The sequence below is a fragment of the Thamnophis sirtalis genome, unplaced genomic scaffold (assembly GCF_051295495.1).
Source record: "Thamnophis sirtalis isolate CommonGarterSnake01/CBP01778 unplaced genomic scaffold, rThaSir2_p1.2 scaffold_1, whole genome shotgun sequence".
Lineage (NCBI taxonomy): Eukaryota > Metazoa > Chordata > Lepidosauria > Squamata > Natricidae > Thamnophis > Thamnophis sirtalis.
In genome coordinates this window covers 53326980-53342109 of record NW_028261381.1, presented here as the reverse complement: position 1 = coordinate 53342109, position 15130 = coordinate 53326980, and the positions used below count along the sequence as shown (strand labels likewise).

The 15130-nt window shown below is 42.7% G+C and overlaps 1 protein-coding gene across 2 annotated transcripts in view; it reads left to right on the top strand.

The window, feature by feature from the left end:
* EPB41L5 (erythrocyte membrane protein band 4.1 like 5) overlaps window positions 1–13955 on the top strand; it is an 87635-nt gene extending 73680 nt beyond the window's left edge. Inside the window, exons 21-26 of one of the 2 annotated variants that reach the window (XM_014068204.2) lie at window positions 3292–3405; window positions 4232–4325; window positions 5372–5449; window positions 6236–6274; window positions 7187–7317; window positions 9950–13955. In XM_014068204.2, the coding sequence (XP_013923679.2) occupies window positions 3292–3405; window positions 4232–4325; window positions 5372–5449; window positions 6236–6274; window positions 7187–7317; window positions 9950–10004 (511 nt within the window). In that variant the 3' untranslated portion in view covers window positions 10005–13955. The remainder of the gene's footprint in view (window positions 1–3291; window positions 3406–4231; window positions 4326–5371; window positions 5450–6235; window positions 6275–7186; window positions 7318–9949) is intronic. The other variant, XM_014068205.2, reaches the window with a different exon arrangement.
* The last annotated feature ends 1175 nt before the right edge of the window (window positions 13956–15130 follow it).

Sequence of the window (15130 nt, the reverse complement as noted above, 5' to 3'; positions counted from 1 at the left end):
GAGTTCCTTGGTAAACCAAGGTGCCTTCCTGGATCCACTGCTGCGGAGAGGCCTCAAAGGCGCAATCTGATCCAGTGCCTCAGTCGCCGCAACATTCCAGGCAGCAACCAAGGACTCGGTCGGATTGCGGACAAGGGAGTCAGGTATCTCTCCAAGCTCCCTCTGAAATCCCACCAGGTCCATCAGGCGCCTGGGGCGGAACCACTTAATTGGTTCCACCTCCCTGCAATGGGGAAATAGTGTCCTGAAGTCAAGCCTCAGCAGGGTGTGATCTGACCATGACAAGGGCGAGGTCTCTATTCCCCTTAATTCAAGATCACGTCTCCACTGCCCTGAGAGAAATACAAGGTCGAGTGTGTCCTGCTCTATGAGTTGGGCCCTGAACTACTTGGGTCAAGTCCATGGTTGTCATGGAGGCCATGAACTCCTGTGCCCCATCAGAGTGTTCACCAAGAGACGATAGATTAAAGTCCCTCAGTACCATTAGTCTGGGGAACTCCACTGCCAACCCGGCTACTGCCTCTAGCAGCACAGGCAGGGCAGTCGTGACACAGCTGGGAGGTAGATACGTCAAGAACAAGCCCACTTGAACCCCTAGGTCCAACTTCAAGAGAAGGGACTCACACCCCACAATCTCCGGGGCAGGGATCCTGCGAGGAACTAATGACTCCCGGACAACCATTGCTACTCCCCCACCCCTTTACTGGTGTCGTGGTTGGTGGAGCACCTGGAACCCATCTGGGCACATTTCTGAGAGCGGGACTCCTCCCTCGTGGCCCAGCCAGGTTTCATTTATACATGCCAGGTCTGCCTCCTCGTCTAATATTAAGTCCCGGACGAGGGGAGCTTTGTTCACAACAGACCTGGCATTTAGAAACAACAACCTGAGACCAGGGCCCTGATCTCCTCTGCCACCAGGTCCTTGAGTTGAGCCTGAGGGGCCGGAACAAGGAATCGCTGTAATGTAGCGAATCCTTCTTCCCCGGTAATAGCTAGCCCTACAGCTCCCATCATATCTGCCCCTCCCGGTCGTAACCAAAATGCTCCGACCCTCCCCCATCCCTGTAGACCCCCCCCTCCCATGACCCCCATTCTTCCCAGCAGGCCACATGCACCATTCACTCTAGGACGGGAGACGGGTTTGGACCCCCATCCACTTCTGCTTCTGCACTCAGTGGAGGGGGCTCCAGGTTGCACTCCCAGTCCTATCATATTCATTAAACAATCACTCTCCTCAAACACACCCCACAGTAATCGTTAAAATACAATACAATAATACAAAATTAATTAAGTTAAAAAGTGGGCGCATTCTCTCTCACATTCATACAATCATACACTCAACAAACTAGTTAAAAACGCAGTTCTTGAATCCGTGAAAGGTGGTCAGCGCAAGTCGCGAGGCGGCTGGGGCCGGTAATAGTTTGGGAGAGAGGGTTCCTCGCTCTTTTCTCCCGTGGGGTCTGGAGGTGGTGTAAAAAAGTCTAAGGTGGCTGGGGGAGTAGGCGCTAGTTGGAGAGAGGAGGTTCCCCATTCTCCTCGTTCTTGTCCTCTCTCTGCGAGGGTCATATGTCGCAGAGCAGCACGTAAGGTAGTCGGCATGGCAAAAGTTCCCCATGGCCTAACATGCTTGGTTAGTCCGTGGCAAAGCGTTATCTGAGAAGCTGAAATGGAGAGGAAGAGGAGGCCGCATCCAGGACAACAGCGGCGGTGGTGGAGGAAAGCCGGCCGCACGGTCTTAGGGCACACCGGCTCCCTGAAATGGCGGCGCTGCGGCGGTCGGAAAACCGTGCCTGGGACGGCAGCGGGCTGCAGCGGCGACGGTGGAAGGCGCTGGCCCCAAGATCTAAGAAACCGAGGCCGCAGTAGCCGGAACGACGGGCAGAGAAGGCCCCGCGATGCCCGAGCAGCCCAGCGGTGGCGATGTCCAAGAACCGTGGTGGAAAAAGAAGAAGAGGGGGGGAGCGTTCGGAGACTGCAGCTAGTGCAGACAGCGGCGGCGGCGGCAGGGAGGCCAGCCGCCCAGTCCCGAGGCACATTGGCACCGACTCCGCGAAGCAATGGAGCAGGCACAGCGGCACAGGCGCAGGCACACCGGTCCTCCGAGGCAGCAAGGCTGAGGTCACGGCGACCGGGGCAGGCGGGGTGTAGGGCCTCCTCCTCTTCGCAGCCGTTAAGAACAAAAAGCCCGCCCCCTCGTCTTTGCTGGTTTAACCGCCATAGGCTGGGAGGCACTTCTTTCCCTTCGGCGGCCAATCCGCTGGACTCTCCCAAGACATTTAGGTAGTCCTTGGGTTACATCCAATCATTCAGTGACTGTTCAAAGTTATAGTGGTGCTGAAACAATGGACCTATGATTGGTCCTTAAAATTCAGGCCAATCCACATTTATGATCAGCACTCCGCTGCCTCCATCACTGCATTCATCTGTGCTTCTTGCACCTGCTTGGGCACTCACCTACCTGCCTACGTTCCCTAGTACCTATCCATAGTACCAGTGATGGGTTGCAGGCGGTATGCCTTGGTATGAGCTCCTTACCTGCATTTGAGCTCTTCGGTGCTTACGCACATGAAGCATACGGCACCTGTGCGATGCTCTGCCAAGCAGCTGGAGCATCGTGGAGGTAAGGACGCTGCGCACATGCATGCAGGGGATGCCGGGCCCCATTGCACCATACCGGTTGCAACGGGATCCAGATCCCACCACTGCATAGTACCCACCCTAGCTGTCCCCCAGAACTTACTTAGGACTCCCGCCACTTCCTGCTTAACAATCCATGTAGTCCTGGGGTTACACGGGAACAGCCAGTATTACTTTGCCAAGCATTAGAAATTCCAGCCCCAATTGCGCTTGTAACTCAAGAACTACCCATATAAATCCCTACATCCTTTTGTATTTTAATAAAAGTGTGTGTGTGTGTGAGGGGGGTGGGAAGAGAGAGAGAGAGAGAACTAAAAAATATAAATATAAATCTCTCCACTCATAATACTGCACTCCTAAGCGCTACTTATAGAGCTGTATCACATCACACACCACTTCCTTCTGCCTTGTCTGGCAGAAACACAAAACATGAGATAAATGTGTTTATCCAGTTGCAGTTTTCCTAGGTTATTAACACCCCCCTTTTTTTGCCTCAATACTGATATCCATGATAACAAAATATTTCCAGGAAATGGTTTGCATGAAGAGAGTTCCGAGCTGCTTTGTTTTGTATTGTTTTTAATGCTGAAAGAATGTTCTTGGCAACAATCGAAAAGAACTCAATTGTTACATTTTTGGCTCTGCGTTATTTAGAAGCGTTCTTCCATCAGTAAAAGAGAAAAACAGCCCCCTGAGAACCCTCAGCCCTATGTGCCAAGAACCACGAGAGGGATTAAAAGTGATCCCAGTCACCAATGCCTTCATTCTGTAAGTCCTCTTGTGGGTAGGTGGGTATCCCCACTGGAAAATGGGAATGCATGCAAATCTGGGATGAAATAATCTAAGAACAGTATATGGAGCACTTGAAGGGCTCATTCAGTTAATTCTGGCAATTTCCAGTCAGGTTAGGATTCTGCTTTTCTGTGGGAAACCAAACAGCCAAAATTAGGCTTAGTTTTGTTCTCAACATGAGTAGAGGATATGTGCCCCTCTAATGAATATTGCTTCTTGTTGAATTGGCAAAAGAAAGACCCCTTCCTGAACCTTAGTTTTCCAATTACTAAAACGATTAAGTGAATTTTCATAGTTGGCAGGAAAAGGGTCAAGATATGCTCTAACATAGGAATGAAATGATGCAATTCCAGAATGATTTTAAAATATTTACTGGTTAAGCAATTTATGTGAATCTGCTCCTTATTTTTAATATAGTAGACTAGCAGATAGACTGTTGGACTTCCTTGTGGCAGAAGCGCTTTTCTGTCACTCTGGGCTAAAGAGTTGGCTATTTTTTGTGTATATTGTTTATTCATTCTACTTGGTCACCAAAAGTATGGAGATCAGCAGAATCACAGATTCTGTCAAGGATGTGCCAATTGAACCCTAAGTTAAGCAAGTTTCCCAACCACCATACCGTGCCTCAGGGGCACAATATGGCTTAACAGGAAGGCAAATTATTTGGGCAGAAGCTCCTGAGATCAAGAGGTCATGTGGGACTGATTTCAGAGGCTGCCTTTGCCTCCAGGCACGAATTCCAAGTGATAGCAACTCCTTCACACATGCTCTGTATCATGGGTGGTGTGTTTACATCTTCCAGGAATGAATTCAATGAGAATACTACTGCCCCTGACTCCAAAGATTGTGTGAATCCTACTGATCTGACTCCTAGAGAAGAGGATGCTCTTGTAAAGGTATGTTGCTTCTTTGTGGGGAGAAGTGTGGGTCTTTAGAAGCACAAGATGAGAAGTCCCAGGCAAATTGCTTGCGTTAAACAGAGCACTAATTTAAAACTTGGTTCCTGGGATAGATTCCTGGGACAGATTAATATTTGGAGTATAATATTAAAAATTAGTTGTGCAATTTCTATAAGTGTGTCCCTGTCCCCGATTTTCACTATCAAGAGAAGGAAAAAGGATGGGGAAGGGAATAAAAGTCCTCCATGTCCCCAATCTGCTTTTTCCAATATATAGATTATCCCCAAATATAAAAGTATAATCTCCCCTTCATTAAATCATAATTTGGGGTTGTGTACATATCCTTTATATTGTGGGAAGAATGGCTGGAACTGGCAATAAAAATCTGATGATATATTAAAAATATTAATTAAAATTGTGAAATATTAATCAGCTTTGAGTACCGAGAAGCACATAGGAGGAGGAAGCCATTCGTATGAATTTATATTGCATGCAAATCCTTTTTAAAGGCACTTTTCAAAGATTGAAGTGCCAGATACTTTATAAAATTGTAGCGGAAAAACATAGAAAAACTTTTACATCTAATTTAAGTCCACTGGTGGGTGTATGCTATCTTACAAGACTCGAAAGCCAGTTTGGTGTAGCGATTTAGGAGTGAAGAGTAGGGCACCATGAGTTCTAACCCTCCCTTCAGCCCAGGGTTAAGTTACTCTTTCTCAGCCCAACCCACCTCACAGGATGATTGTCATAGGGAGAATAGAAAGCCACTGATTACTGCCTTAAAACAGTACAGATTAAAAGTAGGTTATAAATCTAGTAAATAAGTTATTTAATGCATTGCTTCAATTCATATTGTGACTGAAATTTAAATCCATGTATGTCAGAGTCTAAAATGTGTATAACAAAGGGGAACAGTGCTGTTGGGCAGCACTCATAAACATCAGTCATAAACTTGTGGCTTTTTCAAAAGTGAATGAAACCTTACACAAAACACTTTGACTCTTTCTCTATGATTGGGCGTAACTTAACTATTCCATTTGCAGGGTTCCTCCGAGAGCATGGAGATTTTGTTGACAGCACAGACAAAGAATTTAATTGACTTCACAGAAGCCACGCCTCAGGTAAGAGTAAAAAATTAAAATGTAGCTTTTTCATTGTACAATTTGAAAATATAATTAGTATGTCCATTCTCTATACCTAACTCTTCTTTACTTTCGGTAAAGCTTGTTTGAGCTCTGGTGTCTCATGATCAGTTTAGTTGATATGACACTTGGCTATATGCATGCATACATGCATACATGCATACATACATACATACATACATACATACATACATACACCATGTTTCCCTGAAAATAAGACAGGGTCTTATTTTCTTTTGACCCCCGAAATAAGCATTTGACCTTATTTTTGGGGAGGTCTTATTATTTTTGAGGTGCAGTAGGTGGCGAGCATGGTCACCTCATGGCTGCTGCTGTGTTGCAATATTTTCAGGGAAGGCTTGTTTTTGGGGGAGGGATTATTTTATCATATGCGCTCAAAAGCTTGATTGGGCTTATTATCTGCGGAGGTTGCCTCAAGCAATTTCAACCAAACTTGGTTACATATTACTTACTCTCTGGAAACATACTGTGGGGGTAAAACACCCCTCGGTGTTCTGTTAAGAAACAGCCTATTGTGCCTTAAAATGGCTTCTACTGTACAGTGCTGTGGAGTTGCCATGGTAACGGCTTCACAGTACTCCACAAGGTGGCTTCCTCTGATAAGGGGGAAAATCCAACATTAGAAATTACATTTGGTGCGGCCATTTTCCCCCTATAAATAAATAACCATGCAGCACCAGGTTATCAGCTAGTAAGATTATATTACAATATTATGAGGTTTTTTTATGTTTCTTTTACTTTTAGGTGTCTTCACCAATAATTATGCCCAGGTGGTTAGTGCCAGTAAGTTATTGAATAATCCTTATAAACCATTAATTTTCATATTCTGTACATCCGTGTCTTATTATTAGCAACAGTCATTCAACTGTTGTTAGAAGTGGTACAAGTTAGTATTGATTTAGATAGTTTCTAAAAGTCTGCCATTTCTATTGCATGGTGGGTAATAAATATTTTCAGCTTTATCAAAAGAAACCATCTGCCACCTGGAAGTGGCCCTTAATTATTCTGGAAAAAGGCAGGACTCACCTCTCCATTATCCAGTCAAAGTTCTTTCCTTGTGGTTATGATTGAAAATTATTCCCCTTACTAATCCGGAACTATTTGGAGGATCTATATATTCTGACCTGTCTCCCTTGAAGAACAATTGAAGGTGACCAATTCAAGGGCTCCATTAGGCTTTGTGCTGTACTTCCAAGGCTGCATCTCAAAAGCATAAACAGGTGTCACCCCAATTTGGGAGGAGGGAAATTTGGGAGGTTTTTAATAGACGTGATAAGTCTTTTTGAGGTTCAAAAATTCATTTTGCTTCTTCCTTAACCATCTCTCAAAACTGAAAATGATGCTAAAACATTTGATGCTGCTCATTTTGGGGGCCATATTTCACCCTCAGCAGACCCCCTTCTGGTATGTCCTGCCAGTTAATGGTTTTTGTAAATTTTATCTTGACCATTATCCCAATCCAAATTGATCATTGTCCCAACCATTGCATCTCACGAATTGGAAGGAAAAGCTATGAAGGAGAAAAGGTAGCCTGAAGGAAAGAATTCAAGGTCAAGGGATCAATTGAACATTTATTTCACATATTAATCCTTCTCTGCTGTGGCATTTGCATTTGCATTTGATAGACATGTTCATTTGCTGAAATGTATCGAAACCTGAATCACCTTTCTGACTTTTCTTTGGTTTTCTTTATAGAGTGGACTGACTTCTAATGGGCCTCTGGGAAATGATGTTGCTTTATCTCTTAAGACAACTAAAATAAACACTGAAGCCCCATTGGCTACTGACTCATCACCTGCATTGTACCCCTCTGAAATCACACCCAGGTAAGGATTTTCTTTTCATGAAATTAAAACAGTCCTCCTTCCCCGTCTGTTATTTTCCACATGTTCCAGCCAGCTAGTCATCATGGGAAGTTAAGTCTACAACATTAAGCACATCACTTTGAGGAATGGTGGAGGAATTGTACAAGATTTAGATTATTGTATAACTTCTGTGCATGTCTTATATAACTTCTACAAAACAATACTTATTGGATTCTTATTAATCCAGTTCTTATGTTAGGTCTTGTGAACACTATAGTACAGTGTTGGTGAACCTTTTTGGTTCTGGTTTTCTGGTTTCCGCGTGTGCCGGAAACCAGGAAAGTAGCCACTTTACACGCATGTGCACACTGGGAAGATGATCTTCTAGTTTCTGGCGTACACATTTGCACTGGCCACCTGGTCTTCCGGTTTCTGGTGCCCATTCACGTGCAAAGACCAGCTGGCCGATGCGCATGCATGTGCTGGAAACCGGAAGATCATCTTCCCAGTGCGTGAATGTGCACCAGGCAGCTGCTCTTCTAGTTTCTGGTGCTCCCGTGCATGTAAAGACCAGCTAACTGGCACGCCGGAACCCAGAAGAGCAACTGGCGATGACAGGCGTGTCTGGAGAGATGGCTCTGCGTGCCACTTCAGGCACACGTGCCATAGGTTTGCCATCCCAGCTATCAGTGACGTACGGTGAGGTTATGGCTGGTGAGGCAAAAAGAAAGAAAGAGGCTTTTGGCCGCTCCGGCGCTTTGTCCAACTCCGACATGGAGTCGGACAAAGCACCGGAGTGGCCAAAAGCCTATTTCTTGAAAACGGGCACCGGGAGGGAGATTGAAAAGGGCTGGCCTTGGTGACATCACAATGTAAAGTAAAATCTCCCCTCCACATTTTCAAGCCGTTCGCAAAAATGCCCCATTCTGATCCTTCAAATGCTGCAATCCTGGAATATGTGGAAGGCTCGAAATGGGGCATTTTTGCGAACGGCTTGAAAATATGAAGGGAGATATTTCTTCCTCTCCCCGTTCTGAAGGTCAGCACAGACTGAACAGGATAAGAGACAAAATCCCCCCTCCCCATTTTCAAGCAGTTTGCAAAAACGCCCCATTCTATGCAAGATAACACCAATAGCCTTCCCCACCCCATACCTAGCGACTTGAAAGCCCCGGCGAAGCCCCAAAGCCCCAGCATTTGAATCTTCACTTTCCGACTGCTTCGCCGCCGCCGCGCTCCACCACCTCTTCCCCCCCCCCCCCCAGTCCTCCGGTGAACAATCCTCCGCTTTCTTCAGCTCAGACGGAACCGGGACACCCAAGCTGCTGGCGGGGGTGGCGGCATGCACTTTAAAAAGTGCATGCCACCCCGCCACAAACCAGGACATATTTAGCTGAATGGCAGCCGAGCCCTGCCGGCACTTTAAAGTGATGCCGGCACTTTAAAGTGCCAGCAGGGCTCGGCCACCATTCAGCAAAACATGTCCTGGTTTGTGACCGGGTGGCACGCTTGCACTTTAAAGTGCATGCCGCTCAGCCACAAACCAGGACATGTTTCGCTCTATGGTGCGCCAAGGCTTTAAAAAATGAAAAAATGAAAAATAAAAATAGATGTGCCAGCCTGCGCGCCAGCAGAGGCGGGTAAAACACACACACACATACACATAATAAAAACAAATTACAATTACTTACATTACAAATAAATTGAATTCCTCCCCCCTGCCCCCTCCCTCTGATCCACATACCTTCCATCTGCGTCAAAAATGCAAGATTTGGTCTAGCCAGGGCCAGGCAGGCTAGGATAGTTGCTGCTAGAGTCACCACGTGGATGACTCTGCTTAAATGTTTTAAAATAAGCTCTAAACAAAGTGCCCTCTGCAGGAGGAGGCGGGAGAATCACGTGCTTCATTTGCATACATAATTTTTTGCTTTTTAACCCTTGGTTAACTCTTAAAAGGCGAAAAATTCCTTATGCAAAGGAGGCCCATAGTTCTCTAGCCTCCTACTAACTGCACTAAGCAGACTCAGAGTCACTGTGACTTAGAGTCTGGGAGCAATTACCTTGGCTTTTTTAATTATTTAAAAATAGTTTCCTTTTCCTCAGGAGACTGGTGGGGCCGCGCCTCCCCTGCCTCTAGTGACTGCACGTCACTGCCGGCTATAGTATGTTGCAATTCCCGAGCAATCTTACATCTACCAAGTTTCACTAGTAATTTTCTGGTCCTCTTTGTGACTCAACTTTAGCAATATAAATAAGTAAGGATATTATATCTGACGTTCCATTTACAGTGAATAATTTCATAAAGTTGCTTTTAAAGGTGGGATGTCATTGGGATGTCATGAACAGAGAACAGCTCTCTGTTCATAAATACCTTTTAAACTATATTTACTCTGGGCATCAGATACTTTAAATTACAGTGTTTCTGAAAGTTAATGTGGATGTTCGATGACCTTGTGTAGCTGCAGGGCTGAGCCTGAAGGATAAAAGATTGGAGATACCCAACCTTTACTCTAAGATCACACCCCCAACTTCTGACATCACAACATGCTTGGAATTGTTTGCTTTTCCACTTGACCATTAAATTAACATTGGTCCAGATAGGCTTTCTGTTCATCATCCACCTAAGTGTATGTATATATTTTTTTCTTCACAGTCCTGTTACTGAAGATACTACACGGCAAAAATGTTTACTCACCACTGAACTCTGAGCTTCAACAAATCTCATTTCCTAGTGTATTTAGTGAGCAAAGGACTTACCTGAAATTAAGCCATGTTTATGCCATGGTTAACAAAGAATGGTTGCTTTACAGTAAATCCTTCAACTGGAACTAAGAGTATGAGTTTAGGACACAGAGCTGCTGGGAAACCTGAATCTCTTGCAAAATATATGGGAACAAATTCTGAGATGTCATGAAATCCACAGGGTTTTCATCCACTACAATGCTTTTGCTAGAGAATTCCTTCCTTGTTTATAGGTGAAATGAAAATACTCACAGGGATAAGCTGGTTTTTCCCCCCCTAGCTTAAACCCAATTATGGGGAAGCTGGTGGTGACAGTAAAAGAAAATAGCAGTGACATTTTTACAGTGCTCTTTTGTGGCCATCTCTTTTTATCTTCTTTTGTATTGTTATCTAGCAAATGTTCTTGATTTTAATCTTGTTTCTAGACTCCACACTTTTGCTAACAATCTATGGAAGTGAAAAATGCAGCACCTTGATTGCAATTTATTCTGCTGGCAGATGCTCTCATAAGGAAAGAAGCAATGTTTTATTAAACACATCAAGACTACTATATGTGTGGATGGGCGACTTTCACATTTTGTTCCATTAAGTCACTAAAATATTTCTAGGTAGACAGGGCATCTAGTATGTGATCCGTGATGCTCTCTGAGCTTGGTTGTTTTCTTGCAGAAAACATATTTGACCTTTCAGTGTTAGTGGGAATGGTCTTTGTGGTTTTGATTTGGCTGTTGTTTACTATTAGCTTGTTTGACTGGGTTAGTACTGAGTTTACTTCTTGATTGTTGGTCGTGTTAACCTCTGCTCATCTGTGTATTGATTGCTGATGGGGAACTGTTTTAGTCTTTTTGTTTCTTTTTTTGGTTGTTTGATTGTCTCTTCAGACCGGGTAAGACAGTAATATATATAAAAAAGCAAAGCCCACTCCCTTTAACACTGATCATGTTACCTAGTTTGGTAACGAAATGTCTGCAAGAAAACCAAATTCAGAGAAGAACCAAGAACCCCACCGCTCAGCCATGAGCTACAGATACTCTCTTGAATCAATGAACCTAGTTTCTGCTAGATTAGCTTGAAGGGCTAGTCTTCTTTGGGGTTTCCTCTAGCTATTTTTGGGAAAGTTCTAAGGTTTGTGCAGAAATAATCTGAGGCTTTTAAAATCGCTTCAAATGCATAGTTAGAATTACTGTCCTTTTTGTGTGCTCCATTCTGTACCTTTCTTCAAATCTACTTGTAGTTGGAATATGTATTTTGTTCGTGACTGGAAAATTAAAAAGCAAAATATACCAACATTATGCCAACTTTCCTATATTAGATGAGTAGCTATTTATATATTGGATTCCTTCCTTTATGCACTAAACTGCTGATTGAACTAGTTTGAACTAAACAGTCTGTTACAAATTGGGGGGGGAGGGACTAAGCAAATCTCGAGTTTAATTTATGCTTAGAATTTTTGAAAACAAAAAATACCCTTGGGCTTGTGCAGTTAAGATTTAATCCTATGGGTCAGGTATCCAACTCATCCTGCATCTTCTGTCCCTTTTCAAAATAAGCAAGGAAATCGTACAACGCCTTAATTCTGATTCTTCCAAAATGGCTCTGCTTGCTGTGCATTATTGAAATACCAAATTCTAAGTCATTTAAAAACATGACTTATTCTCCATCTGTTTCTGATGGAAGACCTATAAGCATTTAGGCAAGAAAACAAGGAAACCTGAGTGCCAAGAATTTCTGAATGAACTTTGAAAGGAAAAGCGAAAGGACCCCCACCCCACCCCCAGCAAAAGTTTCTTTCATAGTGGAAGTGATGATAAAAATGCAATGTTCCTCATTCCACTGTACATACTCTTCCTTTCATAGCTGGTTGCTGCTTGCGAAATAACACAAGCTACTTTGCTTTGATCTGCAATACTTGTTTTAAGCAATTGCTTCATAAAATAGCATAATGGGAACCAGAGTTGGGGGGGTTAGAGGGAGGGGTTACTGAGGCAAATAACTTAGCATTAATAACCATAGGACATATCCTGATTACCAGACCTCAGGAGGCATGACTTTTGAAATAGCTTAGGTAACATCTAATTGGTTATTGATTTTTCAGACATTTCCCCGAGCCAAGGTAAACCCACTGCTTTTATGAACCTTGCCTGTATTTTTTACAAGGGATGAAAATATTTAGGATGACACTATCTTAATTCCTGCTGTAAGAATGAGGAGAGTTGGAGAATATGGTACCATTTGCCTATTATCCAGAAAGATAGCTTTGCTAACAAATTGTCTAGATAATCCTAATCACTAGAATGTTGTGTGCTGACCATTTTAAAAAAAAACAATGGCTTTTGTCATTTTATTTTACTAACCTGATGTACAGCTGTAACAAAAAAAAAGATAGTTCTCAATTTTGCTTTTTTTAAAAAAATATATTAGAAATTGCTCTTAAATTACTGTATCACTGCCTCGTTTGGCAATATATTTACTGACTTGATCATTACTCATTTAACTGACAGAATTTTCCTAAACACATATCCTGTTTTTTTTGTTTTTTTTAAAAAGGACACTGTAATGTGGTATGGAAAATGGAATACTATTATTATCAGCACCACATTTATCAGTGGGTAAAGTCTACTTGGCAGATATGTACAAAGACATAAAATTACAGCTATCACAACATAAAGAATTGAAAGCCTTTTGTCAATAGAGCAGCCTCCACTGCAGGCTTCAGGTCTCTAATGGGACATCTGGAAACTGCCTTAGTGTCTCTTGTGATTGATTAAAATGGACCAAAACAGCAGATTCTTTTGCTTTGACTAATGAATGCAAAATTGCAATTTATGTTTATTAGCAGCCATTGTTCACTGTCAAGCTCTCCACAGAGGCTTAAATTAGCTTGCATTTTTAACGGCAATCCTGTTTCACTGCTGAAGCTTTTCCTCCGGTAAGATAATTGTGACGTTTTTCCTACAAATGCAATTTGCCTGCATACATAAAGCCAAGTCATTCAGATTTGTCTCAATTTCTTCATATGTCACGTGTTACACTACTTGTGTCTCTGGGCAAAGATGTCCCAAGTGGAAAAACATAGTGGTGGGTTCCAGGCAGTGCGTCTCGGTACGGGTGTACCGGTGCCTGCTGGGAACACCAGGCACCGTACCGGAAAGGTACTTCGGAGGGCCCGCCTACCCACCCTCCTTACCTGTATTTGACCCAACCGGGCCATTTGCGCACGTGCACGCAGCATATGGTGCATGTGCAATGCTCCCCCAAGCAGCTGGAGCGTTGCAGGGTGGTGAGTGTGCATGCGTGCGCAGCGCGCTCGCACATGGTGGGTGCCTGGCCCCATTGTAGTGTACCGGTTGCGATAGGATCTGGAACCTACCACTGGAATAACACCTTGTTGCTCCATAACTAAAGTGTCTGCGATTATTGAGGCAGAACAGTTTGGACCTCTGTTATTAACGCTAAGCATTAACATTCCTCTTGGAGCAAAATGTTCACCTAATTCTCTCTGAAACAGAATGCATGTGGAGTGACTACAGAACATTTTGTCATAACATTCCTAATGTGATTAATGTTTTGATTACAGATTCCTTCCTTCTCACCTGTTTTCCCTAATTGGACAAACTTACTATCAAGTATATAAGAACTTCTATTTTGATTTGGGGGGGGGGGGGTAAAGAAAAAACTCAGACTAGTATTTGTATCTTTTTAAACAATGTAGTTGCTCAAAGTATAACTTATTTTTTTAAGTATTGTGTGTATGAGTGTATGTGTGTGTGTGTAATAAGTAATGCCAGATGCACAAATTATGCTAGAATGATTGTGCTAAACACTGTATAAGGGAACAACAACTGTGATTTGTAGACCACTTGGAATCAATCATAAAAGTTGTAGCTTATTTCTAAATACAACGTAATTGTACAAAATTGTGTGCGTGTTTTTTCTTCTAGCAGAACAATGCTCTAGCTGCTTATCCATGTATTTCAGAATGCTGACATAATTGTCCGCTTCCTTAAGGATATCCTGGTTTGGAGTAATATCCTGCTTTTCGTAGCAGAAGTGACCCTACATTTCTCCTTCCTGGTGATAACATATAAGTGAATGTTAACAAAAATAGCTGCAATAAGGAGGGGAAAGGAGGGCCGTATATTTGACTTTTCATCCCTAATGAGAACAATCAGCATACAAAAGAAGAATCAACAACTCATCTTGTTTCACAGCTGTAATGCCCCAGGAAATGTGTCTTACAACATATCAAGTGTTCAGTCATCTCCAGCCAAGCGGCAAATCATTCAGCAAGCTTTTGTGTTTGGCTTTTTCCCCCTCAATATGCCGCCATTACAAAAAAGAGAAATACATATTATTAACAAAGTAATTAAAAACACCGTGAATAACATATTTACAAAATTAAACTAATATAGTTTGGCTTGGTTATAAGGATTCATGCAGTATAAAAATATAATTAATAAATATAACTTTTATACCATATAAAACATGTTTTCTTAAAAGAAAAAAGTATTATCAAAAAGGCACACCATGCAGGCTTTTCCTGATGCTGTATATATACTTTATGATTTTTTCTCTCTCTCAAAAATTAAGAAAGGGTCACTTCAAGGTCACTTCTTGCTGTAATGTATTTCCTATAGATTGCAGTTGAATGAGTATTAGCAAAATCATTTCTGACATTACTGTGATGGTGCAAAATAAAAAGGAGCAAATGCTTAAATGATTTTGCCAATTTACAAAATGTTAAATCAGTGAATCTGGATAAGGGACTATCAGAAAGCCCATAGAGCTACCGTATTTTTCAGAGTATAAGACACTCTGAAGTATAAGACGCACGTAGCTTTTGGGGAGGAAAACAAGGGAAAAATATCTGCCTCCCAGCAATTTGCCTCCTTGCAACAAACAGTAAACAATACAGGCAATATGCGCTGTTTGTAGTGTTATATTTCAGACTACACTTGTACAGATTCTGTTAAAATTGATGTGCTTTCTGGAAGTATAGTTATTCTCTGCTATTTAGAAGAAAAGCACTTTCTAAAGCAATAGCACTGTGCATCTTCGGATCAAGCATTTATTTTAAAAAGATGCTTCGTTT